The sequence below is a fragment of the Euprymna scolopes genome, chromosome 1 (assembly GCF_053919585.1).
Source record: "Euprymna scolopes isolate OS-2025 chromosome 1, ASM5391958v1, whole genome shotgun sequence".
Classification (NCBI taxonomy): Eukaryota; Metazoa; Mollusca; class Cephalopoda; order Sepiida; family Sepiolidae; genus Euprymna; species Euprymna scolopes.
The window spans coordinates 96,207,531-96,219,561 of NC_136482.1; the positions used below are offsets into that span (position 1 = coordinate 96,207,531).

Genomic DNA, 12,031 nt, shown 5'->3' on the forward strand with positions numbered 1-12,031 from the left:
TTTATTCGCACTTTTCTCAATAACCACACCTGAATTTTTTTTTTTTTTTTTTTAATTTTGCACAAACATTAGTCATGGTGAAAGCAAATTTTTACCAGAACGGATATAACTTTGGTTGCCCCTCTAGGGGGCATTATAGAGGTAAAATTACCCCCAAATCTTTCATTCATGGAGGGGTAAAAAAAAAAAAAAATCTGCTTTTAGGTAAACATTAATGATTCCTAGAGATGGGAGTCATAATTCGATCATTGATAATCAGTTAATAAATAGAATCCATTCTTCTACTTCAAGTTGGCAGGTATACAGATGAAGCAAAGAAAACCAAATTCCAGATTTTTATAAAATGAAGACACTAATAGATTTTTTTCTTTCATTTTTTGCAAAATATTTGAATATATCCAAACTAAAATTCTACACTTTTCTTAAAAAATAACTCCTGATTATTTTGATGAACATTATTTTTGTATCTGTTTCCAAAAATTTCATTGGAATAAGTAATATAATATTCATTGTTTCCTGAATGTTCTTTCAAGATTTGCTGATTTCTAATATTGATCCAAATTTTCTGTTAGCTTTGGAGAAATTAAAGACCCATATTTTCCTATAATTAATTGATGATATTCTACAGGGTATTTAGTTATATTCCAAAATGTGTAATTCCACTGCTATATTCTTTGATAACTCCTGTCTTCATTTTCTTCATCTGCATCTTTTTTTAAAGATGCATCCATTATTAAGTGGCTACGGTCAATCTCTTAATATTGCCTGATTTTGACTGTAATTGTATTGGCGGTCAATATGTTTAAGTTTAAAATAGCATTTTCACTATTAAACACACAGAATCAATGAGCGCATGTTAAAGATTATTCATTCATATTTTTTTTTCTCTCTGGTGCTATCTGATCAAGTTGTCTGAAGATACTGGCTTTTTGACCTAAAATGCACCAAATATTGATATTGTTTTTTTTCCCCTTTCCCTTTGCAAAATTCAACCATGTTCTGCAAAGTAAAAATAAAAAATAATTTTCCTATCATGTTTCTCTATTTTTGACATGAGAAATTGATTAATCATATTATTTGGATTCTTCGGACCACTATTCTGATTTATAGTGCTATTGACTGATCCACAAGGGCCTGTTACATAGTGGATAAAGTATTTGGTAAAATTCAGTTGTAAACTTACTCTTCTAGAAGTTGAAGGTTCAATCCTTAGTGTAGGTGACACTCCAAATACAATTGCAAATTATTTAGGGCTCCTACCCAGTCATGGTTGACAGAACAAGAGCATAGTACACTCATGGATTAAATAAAGGGTTCTGTTTGAAATTCCATGCTGATTGTCGAGTTTGACAGAAAGATTCTGGAGTTTAACAAGATACACTTGAAGAAGGTCGAAGGTTACATCAACCAAAACGCAAAAAAAAAAAAAAAAAATTCATGATGAGAACAATAGTCCAAAGAATCTAAATACAATTTTCCTCCACAAAACAATTAAACCAAACAGCATGAATAAATATTTGAATATATAAAGAACTTGAAGAATAAAATGTTTTTCTAAAATGATTGGATTTGACATTAAATAACCCGAAAAGTATTGATATGCCATAAAACAAAACAATAAACAGGTTTATTTTTTCTTTTCTTCAATATGTTATGTATTTTTCTATTGATAAGAACACATTAAAACGCACATTTTCTATCAGTTCATATCTTTAAGTTATTGTCAGCAGCCTTTGCTGTTCATCTTAGTACCCCTTCCCTCTGCCCCCTCTATCTCTTTCTCCCCTTTTCTTCTCTTTCTCCCCTTTTCTTTCTGTTCATCTTAGTAGCTTTTGTCTACTAACACCCTTCCCTCTTCCCCCTCTATCTCTTTCTCCCCTTTTCTTCTCTTTCTCCCCTTTTCTTCTCTTTCTCCCCTTTTCTTCTCTTTCTCCCCTTTTCTTTCTCCGCTTTTCTTCCCTTTCTCCCCATTTCTTCTCTTTCTCCCCATTTCTCCTCTTTCTCCTCTTTTCTCCCCTTTCTCCACTTTTCTTCTCTTTCTCCACTTTTCTTCTCTTTCTCCACTTTTCTTCTCTTTTTCCCCTTTTCTTCTCTTTCTCCCCTTTTCTTCTCTTTCTCCCCTTTTCTTCTCTTTCTCCCCTTTATTCTCTTTCTCCCCCTTTCTTCTCTTTCTCCCCCTTTCTTCTCTTTCTCCCCTTTTCTTCTCTTTCTCCCCTTTTCTTCTCTTTCTCCCCTTTTCTTCTCTTTCTCCCCTTTTCTTCTCTTTCTCCCCTTTTCTTCTCTTTCTCCCCTTTTCTTCTCTTTCTCTCGATCTCTCGATCTCTTTCCTCTCCCTCTCTCCTCAATCTCTTAAAAGAATTAATTGAATGACTTATTTTCATGTTGATTTAAAAGACAGACTATTTTTCAAGCCATTCTAAACTCCTTCATACACACTGTTATTGTTTTTCTTGTTGACCTCTTCACAATTCACCATTATTTTCTTTTCAATTGTTTCCAGTTTGCCTAAACTTTCTTTTATGGTGTCTCCATATTGATTCTATTTCCCAAACACTAAAAATATTTTTCAATTTTAAAATGCTGTGTCTACATGAAGTTTCAATGTCATTTGTACTCTAGCGCTAGAAGGAGATTCCTCTTTTCTGTTAATGATCAAGTTCAGTGGCATTCATTTTTCTCAGACATTGTCTCATCCGCCTACTTTTTGTTTGTATTTTTGTTTTCCTGAGTTTTTATTTGATGATACTGAATAATTTCTTCATTAATAATTTGAAAATTTTGGGTTTGTATTACAATTCACAGAGGTATGAAAAAGTGATAAAAATTTTTTTTTAAATATGACAAATGTTATTAAAGGCAAGATAAGTTACTCTTCTACCTATCTGGGAAAGTTTTTAGTGGTTTTACTCACTTTAAAACGTTTAATTGGTTCGGAAATCGTACATTGTTTATCAGTATATGTGAAAAAGATGAATGACTGTTAAATACATGAAGTTTGGGAAAATGATTTAAAACTAAAAAGTTATACAAAATACTGTAAGCAACCCAGGCAATATATGTCACATTAACATATATTGAGTGGGTTTCTAGCAGTATTTCATGCAATTTATATGGTTTATTATGTTTATATTTTTAATTATACATATATGGGCCACCAAAGTCTTGAGTGTTCATGCCCTTTAAGGACTTAATCTGTCACTGCATATCTGCGATATTTGTAGAGTTCTTCAGACAAAGCGGGGATAATTCAAGTCCCCTGATATCTATATAACATTCTCTTCTGCTAAGCAAAATCATACAAAAATAAGTTGAAATAATAATAAAAAGATTAAAACCAGTCATGTTCATTTTGTTGACAGGCCTGTTTCTGCCTGTCAGAATGATTGATAGATTTCTCCATTATATTACTGGAGAGTACAATTACTGCAGTGTCTTTCACTCCTATAGCCCTTAACAATCAAGAGTATTTTATTGCACAGGGGATGGTGACAATTTAATAGGAACTGCAGCTGCAGATGATGTTCTGTTTAAACATGGAGCAAATATTTAAAATAGATTCCCTGCCATTGAAATATTTTTATGTATTTTGGATTTGTTCCTAAAAGCTTAACTTCCGCAACCAAGGGGTCAGCCTTGTGAGACCAAATAAATTTGTGTAAGAGAATAGAAGCTTGATTCATTAACTATGTAAGAAGTGATGTTCCTTGGGAATTAGAGGAATTTCTCATAAAGGAGTTCCATTGGTTGCTGCTGAGAGTAGTGATCTAACAAAATAAATAACTTTGGGTAGTAGGGATTCCCACTCACTACTAGCCAAGCAGATGGATTTTCAGATTATGTGATTATGTAACTCAACTTGACCAGGCATGCCACAGAGGGGGGAAATGGTGTTCAAACATCTCACAATTATTGCAAAATATATCCAGGCAAGGAATTGCAGAAGGGAATCAGGAATATTCATAGCACTGTAAATATATGTATATAATACTAGCAGGCTGCCCGGCATTGCCCGGTAGTAAAATATGCATGAATATTATATCTTAATTAATGCAGAATACTATAAAGAGAAATATTGTATGTATTAAATGTAAGGTTAAATTCCTTTAAAAAAAAAATGAAGTAAACAAACATGGAAAGAAACTGACACGTGTGCATGCGACTATTATGTTCTTTTTTCTAAACCGTTCACTTCTTGTAAGTAAAAAAAAATACTCTAGCTGAGATCGAAACCAAAACCTAAAGACAGTAAGTCAAGTATGATAACCATTAGACCAGCTTGACAGAACTTTAAAATAGTGTTATCAAATCAACTCATACTTAACATAATGACGCTGCCATATTTCATGACCACGCATGCAGTCATGAAACAGTTGAAAACAAGATAAAAGTCTGCTGGCCTCCCACATATCAATTTTTTTAATTTTGACCCCTTAGCAGTCCATTTTTTCTGCATGAAAATGGATTAAAGTTCTTCATATGTCTGAATACCCTATATACCAAATTTCAAGTCTTCGATTAAAATTTCGTTAGGTATACATGTTGAAAAATGTCCGCACACACACACACACACACACACACATTCTCACTTTTATAGATATATAGATTAATTCTATGTGATAAAAGGAGCCTTTAAATCCATACTTCTCTTTCTATGATTTGAGTAGCTTTGATATAGGCATTTCCCTTTAGTCTGTGAAATGATGGCAAATTTAATAAATCTGTTCTTCTACATCTTCAAACCTTATGCTGGATAATTGTAATTCTTCCAACAAATCCTCTAACCTTATGTGTTGGATCTGGTCAGATTTTACATTGCAGATCCATCCAATTATGGATCTCGCCGTTGGCTAAGAGAGCAAAATACATGTAGATGTTTAGTTAGACAGTGTAATTTGTTATGATCTATCTCTCTCTCTCTCTCTCTCTCTCTCTCTCTCTCTCTCTCTCTCTCTCTCTCTCTGATAAGGGTCTAGGACGTTCTTTGCTAGTATCAATATTCCTTATCTGCAGCAGATGACATTGGGTCACCATCAGACTTGTCTGAACAAAGGACATATTTTATGTTTATAGGAATATTTGAGCTGAATAATTATAACTAAAATATTTAAGTTTTATTCAGCCTACAAGTATGCATACAAAACCGGCTGTTATAATCATCGCAATATATGGCCTCTAGAGAGTTCTTCAGGAAAAGGGAATTCAATAATTCAAGTCTTCTGATATCTATATACAACAGTACTTACCCGAGAATTTCTATGACTGTAAAATGTTGGTGAGAATAGTCAGATTAATTTGATTTGTGCATTTTGTATTTGAGCAAGAATTTTTTTTTTTAACCATCGTATTAACACTTATATTTAATGAGATGACTTCATATTTGAATTCTTCTGTTTCTAATATTTAATAAATCTTTTTTTGTCTGTTTCAGGATTATCCATGAAGGAGGCTTCACAAGCGAGGATAATAAACAATATAAACCAGTGGTCTACAGTAACACGATACAGTCTCTAGTAGCTATTATTCGAGCTATGGGGACACTCAGTATTCCTTTTGGGGATAATGAAAGAGAGGTTAGTATTTTATACTTTTCTTTATGCAAAAAAAAAAAAAATGAATTGACTTATTTAACAGGTAGAGCACTATTTTAATTTTATGCAGACTTTCAAGAATACCTTTTTTTTTTTTAATTAAAAATAAATGAATGTAAAATACAAATTTGAAAAACAAATTAAATCTTTTTAATTTTTTCTTCTTGCTTACAGTTTAATGAGTAAGCAAATACTTTCTGATTAAATTTAGTTTATAAATAGTTTATGACACTTAATATAAAATGCATTTATGAGTTTCATAATTATCAAAGAAGAAAACTGAACAATGTTCACAAAATAAAACTTAAAAAAAAAAAAGCTTTTAAATCTCCATAACATATTTATTCATCAAAAGAAGTTATTTGTATCGCATATTATGAAAATGAAAATAGTTTTTGGAATGCATTTAAAAATAAACTCTAACATTGTGTTAATTGTCGTTGATATTATTTAAAAAATAAATGGATTAAACGTTAATCATTATTTCAACATATATGAAAAAAACAGTAGCTCAAAATTGACAAGGATGCTGAAAATTAAAACGCAGAAAATAATAGGCAAATATTGCTTGATTCAGTGGCACGTAAAATATGAATAAATTTATAATTTTAAATACTGTATTTAATTTCTAACATTTTTTAACTATTTAATTGATACTTTTGAAACAAATACATTTTACTGAATCAACAAGAATTCCAATAAGTTAGACTATTATTTTTTTGTTGTTGGTTTTCATACTCAAAACAAATTTTGTAGCAAAAATAATTCCATCGTTATCATTTGCATCGGAAATAATGTTGTTTTCAGTCAATTTTACTTCATTCTTTTTTTTATTTGTCTTTTTGTTTTCTCCTAATTTTCCTTACATAGAAATTCTTTAATAGTCTCAACAATTAAAAAAAATTTCCAAATGTATTTTACCAGTCTTGTATAAGTTATTTTGGATTTCATATCAATAAACATTATATATATATATATATATATATATATATATATGTATATGTATATATGTATATATATATGTATGTATATATATATATATGTATATATGTGTGTGTATGTATATATATATATATATATATATATATATATATATATATATATTTACATATAAAATTCAAATGAGTGACCAGATATGCATTTTCATTGATGTAGAACTTTGAAATAGTTAACAGAAGTGAATTTGTGTGAGGAAAACGTCTCCTCTAAATATCCTCTTTTACTTTTTAGTTAGTATGCATTTGGGGGTGGGGGTCATCCCAACTTATTTAACATTCAGCTATTCAATGTGGTCTTGAGAAATAACAAGAATTAATAGGATTAAGTAGAAAATAAAAATTCTTCTGTCCACATAACAAAGATTAGTAAAAAAAAAAAAAAAAAAAAGACTATATTAATTTCAACACTTTCAAATGAAATGTTGAACAAGTTCAAAATTTGAAAGCCATCCTACAAATTAAGTATTAAATAAATGCTATTCAATGGATCATTCAATATGAAATGTTTATTACACATTAAGAAGAATTGATAGATTACTGGTGATGAATATGCGTTCTGTTTTATTGTTAACAAGATTTTATGAAATATGTCCTGCGTTATGAAGTTTAAACTGATACATGCAACAATAAATAAAATAACTGTTTGAGAGAATTGAACATAATCTTTATAAAAATGGATGTTAAGTTATTTCTAGTTTTCTCATCTAGATGTAAATTCACAAAATTAATGTATTTTTTCCGCTAGTATTGATATTTTAATTAGAAGATTATTTATCTCCCTTCCATGGCACCAAAATGTGACACAAGGATAGGAAAGTGGGATTGAAGAACCAGCGCCCTAAAGGAAGAGCACTCTGGCTTGCAAAAAAATATCTGAGCTGCTCCATCAGAATACCCAGAGTGATTAATAATAAACTAACCCCTTCATAAAAGGGGGAAAAAAAAAACATTTAAAAAATAGCTTAAACTTTGTTGACTTTAGTGCTGAGAGAAACTGACATTGTTTTTAGATGATTTTAGATAATTTGTTTGCATTTAGATTCAAAGTCTCTATCCATGATCTCTACAGTTCTAGGTGAGCATTGTCTGAAGACAGCAGTTTCAATCCTACCCAAAAGCCAGCCAGAGGATTAGTTGGCCAAAACGTGGTGAGACAACAACTATGGAAGGCAGTAATTACTGATGATACAATTAAGACTCGGCATTCCTATCCCGTTGCGGTTAACCATTTGACGAAGGCCAGAGGAATAGTTGGCTGAAACGTGAAACAACAACTATAAAGATGAGGATAACAGTCCAAATATAAATAAATAAATATATAAATTACTCGTCTCAAAGAATTCCAATAATTAAATAAATGCATCTTATGACCATAAGGATCCCCACGTAGTGGACAAAGTACTTGGTAAAAGTCAGTTTTAAGTTACATTCTTCTGGAGGTTGAAGGTTCAATCCTTAGTGCGGGCGACACTCACAAATACGATTGTGAATTACTTAGGTCTTGTACCCAGTCATGGCTGATAGAACTAGAACATGCAACCTCCATGAGAACAGTAGTTCAATGTGTACTCTTTATAAATAATACAAATGTATTTTACTCTTATATGTACTCTTACACATCTCTCTCTCTCTCTCTCTCTCTCTCTCTCTCTCTCTCTCTCTCTCTCTCTCTATAAGTATAAAAGACTTTATCCATCAGTTCATCTGTTGGTCTGTCACATATGTGTTTGAAACCGTATTTTTCATCGTAAAACATACAGATAAAAATGGACACATCTTAAGAGTATCTAATTATTTTCAATATAAATAAAATTATTGATTTCACCTCCGTGTTCATTTCTTTGTCTTTAAAGGCAAATTTCCTGATTTTTCTTTTAATACATTAACAGTTATAATTAGTTGACTAAAACGTTTTTGATCATCGAGCACTCTGTGATTTAATACATCGAAAAGATATATTCTTTGTCACTCATTTTCTTTGATAAATTGTATAAGTTAATTTAGAGAAATGAAAAAGTCTACCATGATGACTCATTGATTTGAATTTGCAAAGGAATGGTCGTGTTTAGTTGTTGGTCAATCTTAATTTATCTGCCATAAAAGCCACAAATATAAAAGCAAATTGGTTTGCTTGGATCTTGCGAGCGTTGATGAGCAGAGGTCTAAAGACAGACATCAAAGAAAATTATTTTACATAGGCTATTCTAAATCCCAAGTATAGAATAATTATCAGCAGTGCTGGCTTTTTTTTTTTTTTTTTAATGCATGTGTGTTCCAGATGTAGTTTTGTTCACAGAGGTTGAATAAACAATCCTGTGAATCCATACTGTTTATATAATACTGCTCAATGATCAATAGAGCTGTATATTTATTTGGGATATTTTTAGTTTTATATAAACATATCTTCCTACACAAATGTATGCATGTATTTTGATTCTGACCAAAATGTCTAAATCTTACCAGATGAAGGGTTAAAATAAAATGGTTATCTTATTCTTGTGAATATTTCTTGATTTTGTAAACATTTTCTTTTTAAATCTTGGCTGACGAGATAGTAATTTTGGTCTTAATTGGAACATACATGCGTTTGTGTAGCAGGATATGTTTTTTGAAAAAAAAATAAAATTTCTGATTAAAAACCACCAAGCAACACTTATTGCTATACAAACTTTTGCTTAATGGATCTTGTTAGTGTCTTTCTCTAGTTGCTACTGCCATACTCCCCACCACCAAAATGGATACTTATTTTAAAAGAGAAACCCATAACACACTACTAATTATTGTCTAAACATAGATAAACTGGATTGGTGAAAAGAGGACACGTCAATAAATAAAAAATAACGTTGATAGCATGTGAAAAACACTTAATATTTAAAGTCTGAATAATCAATTTTGCTCCTATTTTATTGAATTAACATTGTACCTGGAATCATTTTTTCTTTGTTTTATATATTCAGAATATTTTTTTTTTCTTCATTTTCACTCCTTCACAACTTTAAAGATAAATCATGAACATTAAATGTCATATAACCAATATTTGAAGATAAGACTGATTTGATTGGTTTAACAGTCCGTAAACCATTTTTAAGTCATTTTATGCCAAGATTTGATTGGTTATGATTTTTGTGTGAAGGTTAGTTGGAGATATGTTTATTTTATTTATATGATTTTTTTTTTTTTATATTTGAATATATATTAATTTCTTTGATAAATTTTATTATTTTATTTAGATATTCATATTGTCTGCCTGGTAATCTTTTTCATGGATTAGGCTTCAATCTATACATTTTATAAGTATGCGTTCCATTATATATTGTTCATCACGTGTAGATCAGGTGAAGCACTCTTTAGTCTTACTGGGCAATCACACAGAGATTGTGTCGCGATAAAAACTCTGGTCCCTGTCACCTCACTGAATCAATGTCAGGAAGGACATCTGAATATGAAAAAAAAACTTTCTTCAATTAATAAAATGACTTGACCAGGGATAAGTTTATAAGTCAATTCCTAAAAACTGTCCAACACATACCAGTACATAAACTGGATGTTAAACCGATTATGAATGTAATGTAATGATAACACGTACAACATATTGGTGGATCTTCAATTTTTAGCATGTATTAGTTGGTAATATGATTGGTTAAGTTAGAAATTGACTAATACCAAACCTTTAAAATATAGTTTTGACTGTAAATATTTGATAAATAATGAAATGTTGTTTGAAGCATTGCATGTGATATGTAGATAGAGAAGTATTAAAAGGTTATCAAGATGCAAGAAATGGAAATATGCCGGGTTTTAGAAAGAAGACAAAAACAAGTGATTTTTTTTTTATAATAAATCTGATTTGAATCAACTTCTAGACAGTGATCGAATGTGTGTAACCATGTTGGATGCGTGTATACAAATGCTGAGCCGTGTGCAAAATGACGTCACAATAAGGAAAAAGAAAAAGACTATAAAACAGAGATTAACATGTTAGAAATGTGGATGACATCACGGCCGTCACAATAATAGACTTTTAAATGTTTGATTAAAGCTAATTTCATAGTTTTTCGATAAGATCTTTATAAAACATCACGCATGGTGGGAGAATGATGAAATAAATGTTTTTTTTTTTTGTTTGTTTGTTTTTTTAAATACGAGTCAATTTATCACTTGTCTTATGTTCCTTGCGGCGTAGACTGCTACATGCATAAACCTGTGAGTAACGTTACAGTCCTCTACAATATATTTTGAGGAAAAACGTCTTTATCAAATGATGTTTCAAATCTCTTGAAATCTGTGTGGACGTGTAATGTTTTTAAACAACATTAATTAACATTTTAAGCGATTTTAAACAGATGCCATTTGATAAAGAGATTTTTCGCTTGAAGTACATTCTGGATTACGGTCACACCCATACAATCACTATAGAAGTTTTGACTAATTAAATAAAATTTACTATTGAAAAAATGAATAAATAAAAAGAAAATCACTTGTTTTTGTTTTCCTTGTCAACACCGACGTTTTCATTTCTTGCATTATGATAGCCTTTTACTACTTATTGAAAAATCTTTGTTCGATGCTTCAACGCATTTCTATAAGAGGTTCCGATCATCAATCTTTCATGTTCAAGTTCAAAAATACCATATTTTTTTTTTATCGCTAAACTTGTAGATTGAATGAACGCATCTCAAAAAAATACTATCTTGTTTATATCTGAATAGGTTTGCTGAACTAAATGCAGTATAGTATCAAGTAATTTGTTTAACCTGGCAATTTCCTATCGTTCAAATTAACTATCAACCACTTTATCTTTTCCTTATATCACTCTAATTATCTAGTATTCTCAACTCCAAAAGCTAATGATAGGATGATCAAAATCAAATGCCTGAAAGCAAAACCTCTTTATAGACGCAATTGATAGATTTAGTCCACAATTTAAACGGAATATTTATCTCAAAGTCTTTTTCTTGTTTTTCTCAACCTGTCAACCAATTTGAAAATCTTAAATATAAAGTTATCTTGTCAGATTTTTAAAGTCAAACTAAAATACCTCTGACGAATCAAGCTTTGTATTTGTTACTGTTCAGCCATGCTATTCACAAAATAATGACGCACCTATTTTTAAAGACTGCTTGCTTTTTCCCAGTCGACTGGTAGTATGAAACATTTTTAAATAATTACCTAAAAATAAAAATCAACAAGGAGAATAATTTATATTGTAACTTGAAGTATATAATAGTTTTCTAACTAAAAATTGTATTTCTTGCTACAGTGAAAAGTGAGGGGGGGGATAGAGATTACCTAGGTAAAGTTATGGACTTGGAAAAAAAGATTATGCCAGTTTTCTATGTCCAGCAGTTTGAGTATCCATCAGTTTCATGCGTGCACAGAAATACTTGATCTACATTTATTAAATGAATGAAAAATACCAGTACATTATTTTCAAAGTTATTGCTA

At 30.5% G+C, this 12,031-nt stretch overlaps 1 protein-coding gene across 2 annotated transcripts in view; it reads left to right on the forward strand.

Annotated features, from left to right (window-relative positions):
• Positions 1–12,031, forward strand: part of LOC145253816 (guanine nucleotide-binding protein G(o) subunit alpha) — a 290,147-nt gene that overhangs the window by 171,249 nt on the left and 106,867 nt on the right. For both annotated transcript variants that reach the window (XM_080112970.1, XM_080112981.1), the window contains exon 3: positions 5,429–5,570. In XM_080112970.1, the coding sequence (XP_079969096.1) occupies positions 5,429–5,570 (142 nt within the window). The remainder of the gene's footprint in view (positions 1–5,428; positions 5,571–12,031) is intronic.